This window comes from Hyperolius riggenbachi, chromosome 7 (assembly GCF_040937935.1).
Source record: "Hyperolius riggenbachi isolate aHypRig1 chromosome 7, aHypRig1.pri, whole genome shotgun sequence".
Lineage (NCBI taxonomy): Eukaryota > Metazoa > Chordata > Amphibia > Anura > Hyperoliidae > Hyperolius > Hyperolius riggenbachi.
In genome coordinates, this window is record NC_090652.1 from 290304087 (window position 1) to 290327154 (window position 23068).

Here is a 23068-nt window from a genome sequence, read left to right on the forward strand (position 1 = left end):
ATTGGTATAAAACCCTGCTCTCCAATTGATGAAGTAGCCTAGGCTATGATGTCATGCAGTCTATTGCACCAGAGCACTCTGGGAGGTCATGTGATGTTCCGGTTTAGTTCACAGAGAGTAAAATAATAATACGGTAATAATAAAAAGGGTTTTTCTTGTTTTTTTTTTTTAAATACACTCCAAAGATTCCCCATGCAGACAGTAAAAATACCGACATCTCTGAAAGTAAAAAAGTCTGAGGTAAAATTTCACAATGGGCAAACATTATCTAAACAATTTGAAAAAATGAATATTGTAAAAATAAGCAATTTTATTCTCTAAGTCCTTCAGTAACGTCTTATGTATTACAAGGATTATTGTCAAAAAAGATTTCAATTTGATTACTTTTACATGCGCATATTAAGCACAGTCATCTCACAGTGCTACTAATAGGAACTGCGGGATGGGGGTAACAATGTTTGGGCCAGTCTGTGGATTGGTACAGGTGTTAAAAAATGATTAACAACGGCTCTTGCCCAGAACAGCCAGTTACTCCTGCATCAAAATTGTAGTTACTGCAGAGCCTCATGGCAACAGTACTCAAAACCGTTGCCAACGAAGGGGGGGGGGGGGGGGCACAAATTAAGCTTGCTGTCAAGGTTTAGAATTTCTTAGCCATGTATCAGACTGAAATTGTTTTTTTTTGTTTACAGCATGAAATTGTATAAAGGCTCGTGCAGTGTCCATCTCTATATTCATTTTATGACAAAAGTGTCATTTTTATGCATCTGATTAGACATTTCGATAGCAAACAGGCAGAATGAAAAGCTTAGTAACATCATATGTGCCTGACATATATAATCCCAGCATTATCTGACTAATGTATGGATGGATGTACAGCATACAGGGAAATCTTGGTAAACTGGAATGTCGCTGTATTTCACTTTTCTTATTGTAAACACATTCGGCTGAAAGGACAGTAATCTCCTGCTGAGAATTGCGGCTTGGTCATTGTTCGGTATATGGAAAATCATTATATAAACCAGGAAAATAAAGTAGTGTCTATAATATGATTCAGGCTCCTATAGCACAAGAGTGAAGGCTGGGTGATTGCTGCTGTGATAGACTCCATCTTCAGCTATCCACAGTATTGTATTAAGTATTAGGCTGGGTTCAAACTAGGGCCAAACGTGACAGGCAGGCTATTGGGCCAATCAGAGCATAGCATGCGAGCAATGACAATTAAGGCACGCTAATTAAATAGGGCGAGTAACAGGAGGTTACTCGTGCTACTTAGTGAATCAACCCCATAGTATATTACCTATAGTGGCGTAACTGAGGAGCTTGGGGCCCCAGTGCGTGTTTTACATGGGGCCCCAAAGCACTGTATTGATATGGAGCCCCAAAACCTATTAAGAACAGCTGCAGTGTCAGAGAGGTCATGGATTTTGCTGCCCGGGGAGGCAGAGCTTAGCGCTGTAGCTCTGCCTCCATTCATGTCAATCACTGCATGGATCTCCGCCTCTCCCCCGCCCCTCTCAGTGAAAGAAGACAGCGGGGCAGAAGGAGGCAGCGATCAGCGTGGATTGACGCGAGGAGAGGCAGAGCTAAAGCACAAAGCTCTGCCTCTACATGGAAGGAGCCCCGCAATTTGTCCTGGGTATTTCGGGGTGATTAAGGCCTTGTTTTTCCGCGGGGTAGCAGCGTTTCAGCTATGCCATAAGGACTGACTAAAAAAAGAGGAAATTTTGTAGGCTTCAGACTCTAAGTCCTGAAGCAGTAAAGGAATAATGACAACTAGAGATGATCAAGAACAGTCTAGTGAGTCCACCTTGCATGCAAATGTAATGCAAATTGGGTGCAGGCTCTTTCTAAGACATGTAATACAGGGAAATAATATCCCCAATGAGGAAGACTGAAAAGGAAGTAACCTGACAGATTCCAAAGTTTCCCCACTCTGGGAGATTGGTCGGGAGTTCTATAAGTGTGTGTAGGAGGCACACTCTGCAGCTTAGGAGAGCGGGAGGAGGGATATTAATATCAGAAGAGGCAGCTTGACTGAGCAAGGAAGATGGTAAATTGTAGTAACAACAGATTAGGGAGCATGCCTACGCTGTGTGCTTCACATAGCTGGAGCTGTAGTCCTCTCCGCCACACTGTCTGTGCTGCAGCGTCACTGCTGAGATGGCATTACTATATTGGTGGCATCCCTACTATACAGACGTCACACAAGGTCACTATGACATAAAACCACTTCGACAGACCTTAAAGGGATACTGTAGGGGGGGGGGTCGGGGGAAAATAAGCTGAACTTACCCGGGGCTTCTAATGGTCCCCTCGCAGACATCCTGTGTTGGTGCAGCCACTCACCGATGCTCCGGCCCCGCCTCCAGTTCACTTCTGGAATTTCTGACTTTAAAGTCAGAAAACCACTGCGCCTGCACGCCGGTGTCCTCGCTCCCGCTGATGTCACCAGGAGTGTACTGCGCAGACACAGACCATACTGGGCCTGCGCTGTGCGTTCTTGATGACATCAGCGGGATTGAGGACACGGCAACGCAGGCGCAGTGGTTTTCAGACTTTAAAGTCTGAAATTCCAGAAGTGAACCAGAGGCGGGGCCTCCGGCATCGGTGAGTGGCTGCGCGGGCACAGGATGTCTGCGGGGGACTGTTAGAAGCCCCGGGTAAGTTCAACTCATTTTCCCCCGACCCCCCCTACAGTATCCCTTTAAAGCCCCAAAACCCAATGTAAATTATAAATCAGTTCAGTTTGGTGTTTTTCATTTGGGTAAAGATGTCTGGAATATTGCCAGTTCCAATGCATCATTTCGGGGTGCAGGTGGCCATTAATGATACAATTCCCCGATTGGATGGTTGGTTGGTTGGTTGGTCGTTCGATTTGATAATGATCAATCGTTTGAGTCCACTAACAGAAAGGAAAACTGCTAATCGATTTAATCAGATTAATATTTATTTATAAAGTGCCCAAATATAACGCAGCGCTGATAATTGAATCAATAATAATAATAGAATCAATCAGTTTATTGGATCTATTCCATCAATGTGTTTGTATTGATCAGCAGTGGTCCCGAACGATCGTTTCTGATTGATCATGATGACAAAGTCCAGAGAATTGTATTGTTAACCCTTCAGCAGCCTAAGTATTCAGAGGCTTGCAAGTGCTCCAGGCCAATTTATTTTAGCACTTTTTTTTATTTACTCTTTGTTAGATTTCCTAGCTTCTAATTAGTACTGCTGTAATGTGTATTTATGACCACTTGTCACCAGGGGGCAGTGTGAGACAATATAAAAGGACTTCTGCTTTCAGTTTCTATGTTTTCTGCTTGGAGAGAGAGATCAAAGCAAGCCAAGAATTAACAGCACGACCAGTTCCGGTGAAGACAAAAGCAGTGCATTATCTTAAAGTGAGACAATTCATTTGTGGCTGTTAAAGGGTTAAGGGGCACATTCAGAAAGATCATGAACAGAGCAGGTTAGCGTCTGTATTTCTGGGTGTGTGTGGGTGAGACAGGCTTGTACTAACTTAAAAAAAAAAAAAGTTTTTCAAACTTTTTTGCCTGGAGGAACCCTTCTGTAAATTTTTGGGTTGCAGGGATACGCATGTATAAAAGTTATACCAAAAACTCATCTCACTGTGATCAATAAGCTAATAAGAGGTGTATTCAACTGACTTCGGGAGATGCGCCTGCAAAACATATCCATCCGCCGCTTGGCTTGCAGCTGCACTGACAGGTGGGGAAGTGGGACTATATGGTCCAGCGACAATGGAGAAACTGGCGAGGCAGGGCTTTTCGGTGCTCTGCACCACCGATAATCTCCAAAGTGCCCCCTCTTGTCTCCTCTATGCCCCTCAGTCCCCGCTCTGCCCCAAAGGAACGACTGCGTAGCATCTTATTCGCTGAGGAGCAGTTAAGTGTTGCAAATGGCAGCTCCTCTCACATAGCAGTCGGACTACCCCTCTAGTCCTTCCCCATTCCACCTTCTGAACTGGAACACCTTGGCCAGCACGGCCAGATGTCAGCAATCGGGATCCTTGGCAGCATCAGTTGTGAAGAACTGGGTCATCACTGCTGATCCTTCGCCTCTCTCTACCCACACCCCCATGTCTCCTTAGGAATATCAGATGATTGACAAGTGCAACTGTTGGCGCTGTAGTATGGCAGCCTTGGTTCTTGGCCATTATCCCCCCTCCTCCTTCCAGAACCTATATTAGCCAAAACCAATTAAGTGTACAACCCCCCCATTTGTACTTGGCAAAATAAATTATTCCAATTCTGATTAGGTTATTTATGTGAATTCTCTATGCCTACCCTGTTTATATTCTTCTGTACCTGACCATGTATGTTATCTGGCATCACCACCGACCCTGTATGCGGCAAAACCAATTCTGGGTACAACCCCCATTGTACTTGGCAAAATAAATTGGATTCTGATGAATGATTGTACAACAACCCCATTACACAGGCATACAGACACAATTTTTCTGGAGTTAAATCATGTAGTTTAGACACTAACCAACTCCTCAAAAAACCGCCTAGAAGAACACATACGAATGCTGTATTCGCTTTCCCTAAACCATTAAAAAGGGTTTGTGTAAAAAAAGGGTACCCGATATTCCTGTAACGGCGGCTCGTTACTGAGAATCTAGGCTGCATAATAAAAGCAGCACAGCACGACTCGAGCAGATGGGCAAGACAGGAGCGAAGCCTTCAACAACGCCTCTTTAAAAGTACAGAGTGCCAACCGGCTGGTTGCCAGGCAACAATGGCATGATACATGTCTTAAGGAAGGAGGTGTTATAAAAGGATAATGTCTTCCATTCTGTAAGACTATTAGGCACTTCATTTAGAAAGCAGAGAGGAACGAGCGGAGAGGAGTAACGTGGGGCGAAGTGGTGCGCACGCTACAAACGCGGGACATGTGACTGGGGGCCGTGGGTCACTGCACATCATTGCTCTATAAACCCAGCGACTAAATAATCCACATTATGCGTAAATAATAGATTTAGCAGCTCATCAGTTTTAAGAGGACCTCGCGTTATCAGAGCATAAAGAGGAAACCGCGGAGTGTAAATAATGTCTCAATAAAGCTGAGAGAGACGACATAACGAAGCTGCAAGCGGCACTCTGTGACCCACATGGAGTTCAATCTCATCCATTCATTCATTCATTAGTCCCACCCAGGAGGCAGAAGTGGGGAAGAGAAAATCAAAAGGTTCTAGTAACCGTTTTATTTCAGAGATTTGCAAGCCCCAATTTCCCTCTTTGCTGTTTCCGCCGCTCCCCACCACGATCCTGGCTTTTAATCGCCAGTTTTAGGCAGTGTTTACAAACGAAAAACATTGCCGCTAACCAGGAAGTGAGGTGTGTGTGTGTGTGTGTGTGTGTGTGTGTGTGTGTGTGTGTGTGTGTGTGTGTATATATATATATATATATATACATATATATATATATACATATATATGTTACAGTATACTACAAGTTTTTATTACATAGTGAATTATCTGCACTCCAATCTGGGATTTCTAAACATGGGTAGCTCCCTCCCCTCTCAGCCTCACAAACTGCATCAGTCTTGTCTGAAACTGAGAGCAGAGAGTGAGGAGTAAAAGCACACAGAGCCTGCAGGGGGCGTGCATAACTTGTATTCATTACAACAGAGGCAGCCCATTCCTCCCTGGGTCGACAAAGCTTGACAAAGAAAAGAAGATTAGATATATTACAGAGACAGTGCAACTAGAAAAGGCTGCAGTAATCCAGACCACATTAGAACAGGTATAGGAACTTAAATGATAGAAGAAATGAGGCTGAAAATTTTGTTACAGAGTCTCTTTAAAAGGAACCTCACGCGAGAGACCTATTAAAGCTGCCATATTTATTTCCTTTTGAACAATACCAGTTGCCTGGCAGTCTTACTGATCTTTCTGGTCAGTAGGGTTAAGGTGGCCACACATCAAACAATAAATTCATCTTATTTGATGGCAATTCAATAAAAACTATAACATTTCCTGAAAAATCAAAAACGTTGTTTTATTCGAGCAAGACATCTAATGGCATTTCCCATTATATATATATATATATATATATATATATATATATATATATATATATATATATATATATATATATATATATATATATATATATATATATATATATATATATATATATATATATATATATATATATGCAGATTCAATTTTCTCAGGGTTTTCAATCTTGTGTGTGGTACATTGTAACATTTGAAGAATTTGACCAATCAGAAAAATTGATTGTGATCTTTGAATTGTAAAGAAATTTAAAAAAAATTGTATGGTGTGTGGCCACCTTAAAGAGACACTGAAGCAAAAAAAAAAAATGATGATATGATGATTTGTATGTGTAGCTAAGGAATAAACCATTAAGATCAGATACATCAGTGTAATTGTTTCCAGTACAGGAAGAGTTGAGAAACTCCAGTTGTTATCTCTATGCAAACAAGCCATTAAGCTCTCCGACTAAGTTAGTCGTGGAGAGGGCTGTTAGCTGACTTTTATTATCTCAACTGTTCCTGGACTATTTACTTTTCCTCTGCTAGAGGAGCGGTCATTACTTCACAGACTGCTCTGAAAGACTCATTTTGAATGCTGAGTGTTGTGTAATCTGCACATATTATAGAGTGATGCAATGTTAGAAAAAAACACTATATACCTGAAAATAAAAGTATGAGAATATTTTCTTTGCTGCTAATCTTCTAGTAATTATTCATAGTACACAACCAATTCACTATATCATTTTTTTCCGCTTCAGTGTCTCTTTAAATCACACACTTGAAATAAACATGCAGCTAATCTTATCAGATTTGTCATATACATCTGATCTGCATGCTTGTCCAGGGTCTGTGGCTTAACAGCAGAATCAGCAGGGCAGCCAGACAATCTGAATTATTTACAAGGAAATAAACATGTCAGCCTCCATATCACTTCGGGTTCCCTTTAAAGTTACCAGCTCTTAATTACTGTATTTTTCAGACTATAAGATGATCCCGGACATAAGACGCACCCAGGTCGTGGACAAAAACTCAGGGGGAAAAAATATTCTAAACCTGGTGCATCCATGGTGAAGGGGCATCTTGTTGGTTATGCCCCTTTGTACCTCTTGTGTCCCCCTGTGTCCTCCATTTGTCCCCGTTTCCTCCTCTGCCAGTGGGTTGGAGGTTCGTATTGGCAGGTGATCACAAGTCAGGAACTCCCTGCATTTGGACTATAAGACGCACTGACATTTTTTCCCCACTTTTAGGGAGAAAAAGTGAGTCTTATAGTCCAAAAAATACAGTAAGTGTCTCCAACCATCAAAGGTCTTGAAACCAAACTTCTGGGTTTTCCAGTTTTTTGGAGAACGCAATCTCTTCCATTTCACAGAGACGCCAGTGTGAAGACCATTGTAGGTCCTTGCAGCAAAGACGTGCATTCAAGGACTTGCAGATGTCTCCCCACCAGCTGTTCATAATACATTTACCTACACTCAATTTAAGTGTCATAATGACATTTCTGTGAAATTGCAGCGGTGGGCTTGTCCTGTGCTCAGAGAGGCCAGCAAAAGAGAGCTGCAGGGATGGTGAAGTCCCTGGAGTAGCTTGCATGACGCACCTTCTTCAAGGTTACCCTTCCAACTCTGGTTCTCAGCTGATCTTTACTTGTCCTTCTCGAAGAAGGCTCCCTGGAGATTTGTGGGAGATCTCAATGACAAGTCGCTATCACCTTGCAGCTCACTCTGCTTTCTGCAATGACTGCAGCAGCAAGAGGCAAACACTGTACAGAAGACTCAATCGACAGGAGCAATCCATCACTGGGCCAAACAAGTCAGGTTATACAGTAAACATTCTCAACGGACCCAGGAGCCATTTAAAGGTATATGTACATACAGTATAGTATATATGTTCAGCTTAAAGAGGAATTATCAAAGAAATGGTCATTCTGAAAACTCCACACACCTACCTATAGAGATTTTATCCAGTAACAATAGAAAGCTTTTCATAAGTCTCTTATCACAGCCTGCGTCAAAGGAATGCCTTGTGTATCAGCTTTCTGTAACAAAGTCAGCCAGGCCAGAGCTTTACCATGTAGATAGGTGCCATTTCTCTGTCACTATTCACAGAGGAATGATCTACTGTTTGTTTCTGCCCTGCCCAAACACACTGCTTTCTCACAGATCATGTGAGAACAGCTCTGAAGAGAAGGACCTGCACTTAATTTCTGTACTTGCATGCTTACACCCCCTATTCAGAATAAGCTGCAATCTCGGTTTACATTAGAACTGCATGAGGCAGAGGACACACAGGAACAGCTGATGAGTTAATCACACACTGTTTGATGCTATATTTCTGCTTTTAATCATTTTGAAGAAATTTTAGTCACAGTATTGCAGGCAGTGAAGATTGTTTCTGTATGCTGGATGTGCTGGACACAGTCCTCCATAGTAATGCCCATAGTAAAAACTGTTCTCTACAAAGATAAAAAAAAAGCCTTTGTGTTGCTATTTGCTAGTAATTACTGGAAATTTATGTGGAATTTAGCATTTCAGTTAACTTTGGTAGTTGTCCTTTAAAATACATCTGTCAAATACGTAAAAAAAAAAGCTACGTACACATGTGATAACTGACATCTGAAACGGCAGCAAATGATTGGTTCAGCCAACGATTGTTATGTGTGTACAGTGGCTGCTGATCAATATTGCTCGAGCATCGTTAAACATACATCCTGTCGGATTTTGAACGATCCCTGATGCCCAAGCATGACTGTTCACAATTCTTTTTACTAGCCCCGCCGACCAACTGAAGCTGCTCCATCGTCCCTCCGCCCCCTCCATAATAACAGGACACATCACTAGCCTTAAGGCTAGGTATGGGTCTGTACAGCATCATTCCACGAATTGTCATCGAGCGATCATTTCTCAATCCCCGAAAGGTGACAATTCTCATTTGTGTATTTTGCTTAATTAATGGTCTATTACACAGCACACGTGCATGACATACTACACAGGCTTTGCTGTCAGCAGTGTACAGGTACACAGTTTACTTATCTGTGCCAGATCATTCGGATTTTGCTTTTTAGGGGGTAAAAGTCTTCCCATGGCTACTCAGATGGTCACGTAACTTTCCTTAAAGGGGGGAGTAGCAAATGTATTCTGTGTACATCATATTGTAAAAATATGTTGCAGTGTACTCATACTCATCAGCCTAAATACTAATAAGACAACACTCCATAATATTTTATAGGTTATGCTGCAAGTGTCGTTTAGACCAATAGAGGAATGGACTCAGACTCCTGAAGGTCCCCTGTGCTACATGGCAACAAGATGTAACCAGAAGATCATTTAAGTCCTGAATGCTCATAGCCATGAGGCTTTATTATACTGCAAATTACATTATGAACGTTTATGTATCGTTGCTTAACAATATTAGAACTTTATATGTCTTCTGATGAAGCCCCCTAAAATGAATGTGGGTGAAACATGTTGGGTTAGGTGTGGGGTGATTATGTGTATGAAATGGGAACCATTTGCAGGTGTTTTGGATGAATTAGCTGATTAGAGTCTGACACTTGTCTGACACTTTGAGCCTAGAATATTGAACCTTTTTCACAATATTCGAATGGTCTGAGATTTTGATTTTGGGGTTCTCATAAGCTGTAAGCCATAATCATCAAAATTATATCAAAGGCTTGAAATATCTCGCTTTGCATGCAATGAATCTATTTCATGCATTAGATTCACCTAAGTTGAATCACTAAAATAAATGGATTTTTGCACAATATTCTAGCTTTGTGAGTTTCACCTGTAGGTACAAATAGGTAGATTTTTGAAATTTACAAGCTCGGTTTGGCAGCTTTGAGCATTTTCCATGCTCAATATTGGGCTTAGTTTGGTTTTAAAGGGAGACAGTAATATTTCGCGGAGTGAATCTACCTCTTTGGGGGATGGCGTTTGGTGTGAGCCTCACTACTTACCTACACTACACGGTGCTGCCCTTCTAACCCTCATGGAATGCACCATCTCCTCCATCTAACAGGATCTATCAAATTATGTATTGGTACAAAGCATGCCGGGAGACGTAGTCCATGGATGCAAGCAATCTCTGTACTCACATCCATGGACTATATTCTCCCAGCATGCACTGCAGCACACTCGAGACACTGCCAGGAACAAAATTCAGAAGATGCAGCCAGACGGGGGGAGAAGCAGTGAGGCTTGCTCCAAACCCCGCCAAAGGCACACACCACTATGAAGCCTTCTTGTGGGGAGGTACATTTAAAACAAAAAAATAGATAAGACATATAACATTTATATTGCAATTTTCTCCTGAAGGACTCAAAGCTCTTGAGCTGCAGCCACTAGGGCGTGTTATATCGGCAGTAGCAGTGTTTGGAAGGTTAGCCCAAGGACTCCTCACTGAAAAGGTGCTGGCTTAACGAACAGGAAGAGCGGAGATATGAACCCAGGTCTCCTGTGTCAGAGGCAGAGGCCTTAACTGGTACACTATCCAGTCACGTCCAGTTCAGTACCGGTGCTCAGCTGCCGTTAAATAATAATCAGTTACAGATGGTTACATACAAGTTCTGCATAACAGATGATGGTCTATGCCAAGTCTCTGAAGGATGACAATGTTACATTGTCCCAGTGATAGAATGCAATTAACGGATCTCACCTGGGGTTACTCTTCAGTGTGTTCACCAGAAACTCGTGGAGGTCTATACCGGTGGAATCTGTGTATTCCTGGCTGGAGTCTGCAACAAGGACGACAGCAATGACACGGTGAGGGAACAGCTTTTCACACATGCAACCTTCTGCTGTTTATAAATTAATGAGCGCCTTGTCACGTCTCTGCAGTATGCAGGACACACACATGAGTTCTACAACAGCCCTGAGCCAGTTTGGTCCTGGGTACAGGTCATCGTTACCTTTCTGGAGAGCCAAGATGACCAACTAATAAGCGATGCCTTCTAATTACCCATAACTAGACATGGAGCAATGTTGGTACTTTCTGGTCTGGCTTCATTTTCCTATTTTAAAAGTATGTTTAATTTAGGCCACTTTTGCTAAATAAGCAATAATGATTAAGCAGGCTTCTGTACATGAACGAAGCTGTCCTTCCTGTGATGATTAGGAGTTTAAGCCTCATACACGGACTCAAGGACTGTTACCTGCAGGGATAAGAACTCAAGCCCTCAAGGAACAGTTTTAAGTAAGAGTTCTGTACAGACGCGCCAGTAGCCTAGAGGCTAGTGACTCGTTTGTTGTTCTGGAGAGGGGATGACGTGCAGTGCATGACTGAGCGGCTTTCAGTGGGTGGGGTAAGTCGGGCGTTGCTAAAAATCTGGATCTTCAGGCGAGTCATGGGGCTCCCTTACACACGCTAGATTCATGCCTGAACTGGACCTCCTAGTTAAAAGCAACATTGAAGTGAGTTTAAAAAAGAAAACCAGATACTTGCCTATGGAGAGTGAAGGCTCTGGGTCCTATAAAGCCTTCCCAGTCCTCTCACGGTCTCCTTGTTCCAGCACTGTCAGCTCCCGTTAGCAGTATGCAACCAATCGGTCGAACAATGCTCTGTGACGACATGGGAAGGCTCCGGAAGTCTACAGAAGCCCGAGAGCGACAGTTCTGAGCCGCCTCTCGTTGGGAGCATTTGCGCTCCCGAAGATTTCTGGAGCCTACAGCGACGGAGGGTGTAAACCCCTCGTTGACATTGCTGGAACAAGGGAACCATGAGAAGAACAGGAAGACTCTACAGTACCGAGAACTTTCCCTCTCCATAAGCAAGTACAGGTTATTTTTTTGCCTTCAGATTTTCTTTGCAATACTAAACTGACAGGAAGGGAGGAGTTAGACACTCCCCTATGGAGAGAGAAGTCTCTGGGTCCCCTAGAGCCTTCCTGGTCCTCACTTGGGTGTCATCCTTCCAGCACTGTCCCCATTTGAATTTGTTGCCTCCAGGGGCCCTTGGAAGGCATCAAAAGCATTTGTGTCCCAAAGTGCATCTGAAGATGGGCAGCTCCATACTGCACATGCGCAAGCACTCTTGCATGCACAGTATGAAGAATTCGGGGACACGAGTGCTTCCAATGCCTTCCGAGGGTCCCTAGAGGTGTATTTAACCAGTTAGTAAAATACCTGCAACGAGGGTGACAGAGCTTGAACAAGGAAACCAAGAGAGGACCGGGAAGGCTCTACAGCATAGATGTCAAACTGATCCTTTGAAGGCCAAGGTCCTCACACAGCTCAAATTAATTGATGGGAGTAAATCAGTAAAGGTGTGGTCCATCAGGTAGAACACATTCCTCTCTTTCTCAGCCCATCCTAAACACTGGCATGGATCTGGCCCTCCAGGCCTAGAGTTCACCACCTGTGCTCTATAAGCAGAGTTCCCCAACCCTGTCCTCAAGGACCACCAACAGTACACGTTTTGCAGGAAACCACACACAATAACAGGCGGAGTAATTAGTGTTGCAGCAGAGCTGATTAACTACCTCTGTGGATCTATACAAAACATGCACTGTTGGTGGGCCTTGAGGAAAGGGTTGGGGAACACTGCTTATAGGATCCACAGCCTTCTCTCTCCATAGGTAAGCATCTGACTTTTTTTCTTTCAGGTCACTTCAGTATCACGAAGATGTCTGGTAGAGGTGGTCATTGAGATCCTATTAAAGGGAACCAAGTTCAGTGAAATGTTTTGAGATACCATTAACCACTTCACAACTGAGGGGTTTTACCCCTTGAGCACCACAGCAATTTTCACCTTTCAGCGCTCCGTCCATTCATTCATCTATAACTTTATCATTACTTATCGCAATTAAATGAACTATATCTTGTTTTTTTCGCCACCAATTAGGCTTTCTTTAGGTGGGACATTGTGCCAAGAATAATTTTTTTCTAAATGTGTTTTAATGGGAAAATAGGAAAAAAATGGGGAAAAAAAAACATTTTTTCAGTTTTCGGCCTTTATAGTTTTTAAATAATGCATGCTACTGTATTTAAAATCCATGAAATGTATTTGCCCATTTGTCCCGGTTATTACACCGTTTAAATTATGTCCCTATCACAATGTTTGGAGCCAATATTTTATTTGGAAATGAAGGTGCATTTTTTTCAGTTTTGAGTCCATCCCTAATTACAAGCCCATAGTTTATAAAGTAACAGTGTTATACCCCCCTTGACATAAATATTTAAAGAGTTCAGTCCCTAAGGTAACTATTTATGTATTTTTTTTCTTTTTATTACAAGAAAAAAATAAAAAAAAATTGGGGAGTGTGGGAGGTAATGAGTTAATTTATAATATAAAACTATGTATTTATATATGAAATGTTTTTGGATGTAGTTATACTTTTTGGCCACAAGATGGCCACAGTAATTTTTTGTGAATACAAGTGTTATGAGGCTGGGAAACTTCTTCACAATGATCGCACAGCTTCTCACGGAAGCATGCCAATCATTTCTGCGGGGAGTTAGATCAACGAACAGGAACAGTTTTCCCGTTCATCGATCTCCAGGCGAGCGGCTGGCGGCGTGCACGAGCGAGAGGGGGTGCGTGTATCTACGCCCCAGGTGGGGAAATGATGTTAAAAGGGGAGTAGATACACGCTACCTTGGTGGTGAAGTGGTTAAGCACGTGTCAGCTTTTGTTTATTGCTTTTGATTCTGCTGTATATGCTGTCATTTATGACTGTGGGTACTTGACCATGTGATTCGGATGTAGAATGTTACTTTTTGGTTGTTGTTTTATACAATAAAAAAGATTGAAACTAAAGGGAAGCAAGCGATATACAGAAGCTGCCATAGTTAATTCCTTTTTAACAATACCAGTTGTCTGACAGTCCTGCTGATCTCTTTGGCATCAGTAGTGTCTGAATTACAGCAGAAATAAGTAAGCAGCTAATCTTGTTAGATTTTTGTCAGAAACATCTGATCTGACTCTTGTTCAGGGTATATGGCTAAAAGTATTAAGCCCAATCTACACGATACGATTCTTTGTACGATTCAATTACTATTTACGATTCGATTAAATCCGACATGTCCGATCGGGATTCGATTCGATGCAATTCGATTTGCCATTGTTTTGCAATTGCAAACCGAACTGAACTGAATCGAATCCCGATCGGACATGTTGGATTTAATCGAATCGTAAATAGTAATTGAATCGTACAAAGAATCGTATCGTGTAGATTGGGCTTTAGAGGAAAAAGAATCAGCAGGACGGCCAGGCAACTGGTATCGTTTAAGAGGAAATAAATATGGCAGCCTCCATATCCCTCTCACTGCAGTTGTCCTTTCAGTTACTCTAAGCCAGGGGTCTCCAAACTTTTTCGGTCGAAGGCCGGGCCAACATATTTCAAACTGCTGGGGGGCCAAAACATACATAAAATGATGTAGAAAAACATTACGTTGAATCTAGGTATTGATTCCCCCCGTCATGCCCGTAGGAGACCTCCCAGCAGCAGCCATTCAGTCACACGGCGCCTGTAGAACAACTGTGCACCAGACAGTGAAGCATACCCAGGTGAGAACCTGTCATCCAGTTGGACAGCAGTGTCACCTGATGCAGAATTGGATTGGAAGCCAACGAATTACTGTTCGCCGGCTTCTACAGTATGTGGATGGGTGGTGCCAGCACTGCTATTCTATATGCGGGCTGCATCTATAAGTTATACATTTTGTGTTGGGGTGGGCCAGTGAAAAAGCCTTGGTGGGCCACACTCGGCCCATGGGTCGTAGTTTGAGGACCCCTGCTCTAAGCACAACTGACTTTAAAAACTCTGCATCTGCATATAGTGCCATCACATCAAAAATGTTAAATTAACTTAAATGACATTATGCTGGCCTTTCACCAAACACTAAGCTACTAGATAATATAGGGCATCTCCGCCTAGGGATGGGTTAAAAGACCCTTCATACGAACAGTTGGCATCAGTGGGTTTACTGCATGTCAGTACATTTTGGGCTATTTAGGATATCTAGGATGGGTGGTGGACCGATGCTTCCACACTCATGCGTGCAAGTGAGACTGCACAGTAACCACACACACCATGTGTCAACCACTGGCACGCTTTGTGGTTACCAGCAATGCCATTCCATAGCAGTATTAGGCAACCGAACGGCAGTCGATACCTAGCAGACCAGTGTAATGTGGTCAGTCCCACTGCTCATGTGAAAGAACACTATACTACAGATGGCTAAATTAACTTTCCCTCCCCAACTTTTAGTATTACAAATCACCAACCTCGTGACAAAATTTTACGGCCGGACTTTTCACTTCCTTTGTCAGTTTCCTCTTTCAGATTTTTTTCTTCTTTTCCCGGTGATGGTGCGAGCTGGACCGGTATCGGTTCCTGGAGATGAAAAGCAGCATTTAAAATCTGCCCTCTTACAAGCATTGTAAACTCACATAAAAAAAATCCACAAAAAAGGCCTTTAGAATCCCATACGGCACTCTGTGGATGGTTCATGATCTGGACCAGGACAAAAGGCCTACAGAGCCTCTCCATAACGTTTCATTTTAAAGCGGAATTGTCAGCCATAACATCAAATTCTTATTGCCAACTGCTTTGTGTTTAATATGTAGTGTACATCCTGACCCGGCCCCTGGGGCTCCTTGCTGATTGGCTGAGGGCAGTTCAGTGCGAAACAAGGCTAATGCTGGGAATACAAGTTAATCTTTTACTTTAGATAGATGGGCTCGATAGATAAACTCCAACCCGTCTGATCTGGTTGATTCTACTTTCGCTTTGATTCTCCTCATTCAAGTGAATGTAAATTGATAAGAAAAGATAAGGAATTAAGGAGAATCGAGAGTAGAGTCTATGGAAAACGACGGCAAAAACGAACGCAAAAACGCATCGTGCATTCCCGGCATAAAAAGCTGCTGAAATACGATCTATGTTCTGCTCACTTGTGTTTATAAAGCAAACTAGATATGACAACGCAGTTTCTAGTGCAGAGCTCAGTGGGAAGGAGGGCAATGCATACAACATTTTACAGAGAGGACATAAAAAAAGTAAGGGAGGAAATTACATCAGGATTGGCTTCAAACAATAGCAGTAAAGATAGAAAATATTTTCTATTTAGTATATAAAATTGATTTAAATCAAAATGTGAAAAAAAGTACAGTACATATGCTATACAGGTATAAGTAGAACAAATATCTATCTATCGGTTTGTTTTCCTGGGATAGTATGACGGTAACCAAAACAAACCGACAAGATCAGGTCAGGATTGGTTGGATTGGTTCCCCGTTAAGAAGTTGAGAAGGAAAGTATTTTGTTCCAGCAACCACATTCCAGCTCTTAGGCTTCTATGGGAGATGAGGAAGCCCCAGTACCAGGAAAGTTTGGCTTGACCATGAGAAAAGCTGCAACTGCTCTATATCAGCGTTACAGATAGAGAATAGGCTGAACATCAGAAACCATTTATAAAAATTTAACAACAGTATAAGTGCAAATTAATCACCCAAACAACAGTCCAAGAAGGCGTTCTGTACAGCGTCCGCTCAACCAGAAATAACATCTCATAAACAATCACACTCGAGTCTCACATATACCTTGGACCACGGCATTTGGCATGAGTCAGATATTGCTCAGCATGGTGACTCGCATCGATCCTCGGGCACTACTTGACAGCTGAGAAGATTTCCTAGCAGTCAAGGAAACCACTGCCAGGATGTGGCAAAAAAACTAAAAAGCAGACATTGCTGAGGCAGAGACTCTTACCAGTGGAGTTAAAGGTATAAAAAGGAACTCGAGGTGTGAGACCTATCTAAGCTTCTATATTTACTGTCCGTTGCCTTGCAGTCCTGCTGGTCTTTCTGGTCAGTAGGGCCTGAAACAAGCATGCAGCTACTCTTGTCAGATTTGTCGTAGACATCTGATCTGCATGCTTGTTCAGGGTCTATGGTTTAAAGTATTAGCCAGGCAATGTGCATGATTTAAAAGGTAATAAACATGTCAGCCTCCAATATTCCTTCCTCTCACCTTGGGCAAAAGTACACATCTTGAAAATAGACCAATCAAATGGAGCAATTGCTGAACTTTAATCAAATTAACATAAAACTTGAGTCAGCTCAGAATTGGCAGCATCTCGTTGACAACTAGTTACATTTTTATGTGAATATCTCATGCGCCGCATAAACAGTTCCCAATCAGGCGCAATGTTTTTGTATACAGGGTGGACCATTTATATGGATACACCTAAATAAAATGGGAATGGTTGGTGATATTAACTTCCTGTTTGTGGCACATTAGTATATGTGAGGGGGGAAACTTTTCAAGACGGGTGGTGACCATGGCGGCCATTTTGAAGTGGACCATTTTAAAATCCAATGTTTGTTTTTTCAATAGGAAGAGGGTCATGTGACATCAAACTCATTGAGAATTTCACAAGAAAAACAATGGTGTGCTTGGTTTTAAATTTTATTCTTTCATGAGTTATTTACAAGTTTCTGACCACTTATAAAATATTCCCCTATTAATGCATCCCAAATTATTACTTGCTTTAGCAGTTGCTGCTTGGCATTGAATACAGTTGCTTAGCCTAATATCGACCAATAATCCCAAATCCTCCTCCAGGTCTGAGATCTCCAGTCACATGCATTTTAGTTTATATGATGCTATGCCACTGGTCCAATCAAGATGCATGACGTTAAATCTACAGACATTAAATTTAATCTGCTATTAATCCGCTCATACAGCCATAAAGCGGTCAAAATCCTTTACTGAGGGCCATTTTACACTGAAAATCACTATGTTAAAACTGTGGTGATTTTGTCACAATTGTGTTTGCAATCCTCATTCAGGGAATGAAGTGCAGCGCATTCACCACAAAATTGCTGCCGGTGTGAAACAGCCGTGAGTGTTGATAATTCTGCAGTGACAAGAGGGTTAGTTGCAATTAAGGAAGCATAAGAGTTGAACCCCCGTATCACAGGGGCACAATAGTAAGCAACTAAAGATGTATCTAAAGCACGATCCTCAAGTAACAGAAACCACCAAGAACTTTGTGCTTCGTAAGTTCAGACTTTTTAAAAGTTACCATACTTTACTTCCATAAAAAAATAAAAAAAATTATATATATATATTGAGTCACCACTTGCACATACAAGGGAAGCACAGGGGGGCACATAATAGGCTTATCAAATCTGCATTTATAGAGCATTGGCGTCTGGACAAAACATGAATGAAAAGATGCATGAAGAGATAAGCAAGAGAGGAGTAAGAAGAGAGAAAAGAATGGGGGGAAGAGGGGGGATGAAAATAAGGAGGAATGGGAGAAGGGCACAGAAAAAAGTCATAAAAAGAGAAGAGCGTTAAGAGAGGAGCAAGAGAAGAGAGAGTGAAGAGAGGAGCAAGAGAAGAGAGAGTGAAGAGAGGAGCAAGAGAAGAGAGAGTGAAGAGAGGAGCAAGAGAAGAGAGAGTGAAGAGAGGAGCAAGAGAAGAGAGAGTGAAGAGAGGAGCAAGAGAAGAGAGAGTGAAGATAGGAGCAAGAGAAGAGAGAGTGAAGATAGGAGCAAGAGAAGAGAGAGTGAAGAGAGGAGCAAGAGAAGAGAGAGTGAAGAGAGGAGCAAGAGAAGAGAGAGTGAAGAGAGGAGCAAGAGAAGAGAGAGTGAAGAGAGGAGCAAGAGAAGAGAGAGTGAAGAGAGGAGCAAGAGAAGAGAGAGTGAAGAGAGGAGCAAGAGAAGAGAGAGTGAAGAGAGGAGCAAGAGAAGAGAGAGTGAAGAGAGGAGCAAGAGAAGAGAGAGTGAAGAGAGGAGCAAGAGAAGAGAGAGTGAAGAGAGGAGCAAGAGAAGAGAGAGTGAAGAGAGGAGCAAGAGAAGAGAGAGTGAAGAGAGGAGCAAGAGAAGAGAGAGTGAAGAGAGGAGCAAGAGAAGAGAGAGTGAAGAGAGGAGCAAGAGAAGAGAGAGTGAAGAGAGGAGCAAGAGAAGAGAGTGAAGAGTGGAGGAAGAGAAGAGAGTGAAGAGGGGAGCAAGAGAAGGGAGTGAAGAGGGGAGCAAGAGAAGAGAGTGAAGAGAGGAGGAAAAGAGTGAAAAGAGGAGTAGGGGAAGAGGAAGAGAAAAGAGGAAGAAAAGAGAGGAGAGGAGGAAAATAGAGTGAATTGAGGAGAGTGAGGAGGAAGAGAAGAGAGGAGAGGAGGGGAAGAAGTCAAAACACTTTGGGCCCAATTCAATTCACTTTTTTTTTCCTAAGTTTTCTCCCAGGTGATATTTGCACATTATTAACAAAATGCCTTTTTAGCCATGAGCAAACAATAATAAAATTTAGAATAAGTTTGACAAATTTGAAAATATCTGCCAGAAGAAAACGTAGGCGAAAAAGTAAATTGGATCAGTCCCATTAAGGCCATTAAAGTCTCCATCCACTATGCAATAATACCTCAATTCGACAAATGATTTACTCAATGGGAGAAATAGCAATCCTCTGAGCACCTTGCACCACTCCATCTTCATTCACTAGAAATTTTGATCAAGAGTGAACAGATTCACTGCGCCCTACAGCTTTATGCCAATCAATTTCCTACACAGTTATGAGGCCGTAGATCCTCTGCCACCTGTCCCGCATATAATCAATAGAAATTACTTCCTTCCCTCAACAACTTTCAACCTACCGTATATTGTCATTAAAATACACAAATGAGGTTGTGATTTAAAATGGAACTTTGTTCAGATCAACGTTCTGAGAAAATGAAAATAAATCTAGTGGATAGGGATGTAGAGATCATTTGTGATCATTGCAACCTATGATCCGATATCTGTGTAGGTATCAGTCTTCTACATGCCTCAAAAAAAAGAACAACAAGCTATTGGTTAAGGCAGAATTTTTTGGGCAACTCACTTCTGCAGAAGAGAGATTCCCACTTCTCCATTCCCTCCTAACTACACAAGATATTACAGGTACACTACTTAATAAGAACCAAGCGCCACTTTTTTCCCCTGGGTTTCTTATCGCTATAGGAGCTGCCAGGTTCCCCCTCCATCTCTAGCTGCCCATTATTTATCAAGGGGAAGGTGTGAAGATAGCATCTGTGACTTCTCTAAAGTCTCTGAAGCATGGGGTCCTTTGTCCCCACCTCCCTGCTGATGAAAGCTTGTTTGCTCTCTGCTAATGTGTGCAATAAAATAAATGAAATCAGTCCTTATTCAGCTTGAAATTTCTGCATTTGGGCAGGCCGTGGAAGTAGGGTAAAAAGCCTCTGCTAAACTTTTAAATGTAAAAAGAATAGGTAAAATGGATTTTTTTTTGTAATGAGCTACATTAATTGCATGCATATTTAATGTTCTATTGAGATGCCCTGGGTGCTAAAAATGGTGCTTGGTTCACTTTAAACACACCAAGCCGAGAGACCCTGGCTGTCAACAGTTGGTCATGAGTGATCATTCCACTGACCACAAAACGTCCTATCCGATAGAACTGGCTATTCATAATTCTTTGGCCTACTGCACTTATGTCAAGCTCCTTAAATCAACATCAACCACATACAATTGGCCAGCTCGCCTCTTCCCAGCATCCTTGCATTAGTTACCAAGATCAAGTGCACAAGAAAAGGGCAAATTGCTCTTAATGAGACAGCTCACGAATAATGTTCTTAATGCCACACTGCCCTGGAGGAGGGGTCAGAAAACAACAGCAGATACTTTTTTTTTTTTTACTTAGATACTTTTAAAGGAAAGACATTAACTGGTCTGTGAAGTACGATGACATCTTAAAAGCATATTTCACCTAAAAGCAGTCATTATGCTTGAGAATAGTCTTAATGCATACAGTTCTATAATGCGTAACACTTAAAATGGCACAACTATTTCTGCAAGACTCCAGGAAAGGTTGGCTAGTTGTTGTGGAAGTGAAAAAGCGATATTTTTAACAGCTTCAAAGACAGACTCAATAAGAGCTTTTAATGCCTACCTTAAAGTGGAACACTAGGCACAGAGCTGAAAACGAATCTTTCGAGTGAATTAACCCTCCTGGCGGTTTGTCAAAATCCGCCAGTGGGCAGCAAATCCGGTAAAAAAAAAAAAAAAAGCGCACGAGGTCGGGGGGGGGGGGGGGGGGGGGGGCTGCGGCGACGCGTATAGCGGCGGCGATCGGGCACTGCACACAGCTAGCAAAGTGCTAGCTGCGTGCAGCAAAAAAAAAAATGATGCAAATCGGCCCAGCGGGGCCTGAGCGGTGCCTCCCGGCGGCATAGCCTGTGCTCAGCACAGGCTTACCGCCAGGGAGGTTAATTGTATCTCCCTCTCTAGGAAATTTCTCTTTGGTTCCCAAGTTTTTGGCTTCAATTACACATGGCAAGCTGAAATTACCGAGCAGTGAGGTAAATTAACGACTTGTGCGGTAAACACCTCAACAAATGTCAGCAAATGTCAATTTATCAAAATTACAGCATACGGTAAAGGCCAGCATCATGTTCAATGATTACCAGCAGCTGTGGTATGTCGGAAACAGTGCGTGTTCCATGACTCAAAGAAGTAGAGAGGGATTACCTATAACTGACAGGAGCAGAGAGCCAATAGAAACAGCCCCTGTCTCCTGCAAGTCCCTGTGATAGGATGCGATGCATTCTCGGGAGTGTCTAGTTTCTATATCCCCCAGGCAGCGGAGGAGAGAGATCCTGAACAAAAGAGGTTTTCCCTGTGGCCTTTTGGATGTTTAACCCTTTAGGTTCCTGTTTGAAGATGCAGAGGAGCTAGTGGGGAAATTACCCAAGCATGGCATGTGTAATGTCTATTGGAGTTCATCTAAGCTGTGGCAATTAAAAAATATGTTAAAAAAAGACTAATGGACATATTCAGAGTTACAAACATGTACATTCTAAAAGGATGTCTGGGATGCCTCTTACTATTGTAGTACCGTCACTGCACTTAACACCTTGTAACAACACAGAGACAGCTCCACACTCTTCTGCTGTTTAGAGCTGCTCAAATCCGGAACCAGGAGATACCCGGATAGTAGCTATCCAGATATCCTCCCAGTAAATATGTGCAAGGTGGGTGGGGAGGTCAATCTTACCTGTCTGACGTCTTCTTCATCCATCCCTTGGCGACTCACACGATGAGTTCCTTGCGCGTCACGTGATTATAAACAATTCCTCCTTCAACCCGGAAGTAGGAAGTGTTTGTAATCACGTGACCGCCGCTTGGACGGCATCATGGGAGGCACCGAGGGACGGACAGAAGAAGACGTCAGACATGTAAGATTGACCCGCCCACCCTGCACAGGTAACTGGGAGATATCTGGATAGAGCTATCCGGATGTCTCCCGGTTCTGGATTTGAGCAGCGCTACTGCTGTTACCTAACAAGTCTTTGTGAATTGAAGCCGTGAGTTTTGGTAAATTACTTAACTTCTACCACACCTGTGAAAACTTTGATGAATCAGCAAAAAAAGAAGTCTAAAATACCAAATGCGGAAGGACCAGTTTAACATCCCTGTAATAGGGGGTGCAGAAGGTAAAACTGCCCTGGGACCCTTGGGCCAGAGAGGCCCCAAGGGGCCCTCCCTCACCCTCAGTATTAGCTCTTTATTGGCCCTGTACTGGTAATAATCACTTCTATAGACGTTTTTAACAATAGAAGTACAAACTGTTCCCAATCCACTTCTTGCACCTCTGATACTGTGGTTCTTGGCAGGTTTTGGTGAGCTGTATCAATTGTTATGTATGGAGTACTTGAGGGGCCCCAATGTAAAGCTCCCACTGGGGCCTATAGCTCCTTAGCTACGCCACTGGTGAAAGGGATTTGGAGGCTGCCATATTTATTTCCTTTTTTAAGGACATCTGAGGTGAAAATAAACTGATAAGAAAAACAATTGTATCTATCCACCTCCTAAAAATTACTATTTTAGCTATCCCACCATTTTATTTTATACTTAAACCTACTTTTTAAGTTTTTACTGTTTAATTGTCTCTCTTAATGCTGGGCATACACGGACCGTTTTTGCACCGGTATCGAGCCAGCGGGATCGTTTCTTGCCATTGTTCTCCCCGCTGCTATCGAGCGCAGTATAGATCCGGCGGGGTATCGGACACGTTGGATATTATCAATCGAGCCATCAG

General features: G+C 42.5%; 1 protein-coding gene across 7 annotated transcripts in view; it reads right to left on the bottom strand.

Moving 5' to 3' along the window:
• R3HDM1 (R3H domain containing 1) overlaps positions 1-23068 on the bottom strand; it is a 266722-nt gene that overhangs the window by 107632 nt on the left and 136022 nt on the right. For all 7 annotated transcript variants that reach the window (XM_068245922.1, XM_068245921.1, XM_068245924.1 and 4 more), the window contains 2 exons: positions 15253-15361; positions 10684-10762 (listed from right to left, as the gene is read on the bottom strand). In XM_068245922.1, coding sequence (XP_068102023.1) covers positions 10684-10762; positions 15253-15361 — 188 coding nt within the window. The remainder of the gene's footprint in view (positions 1-10683; positions 10763-15252; positions 15362-23068) is intronic.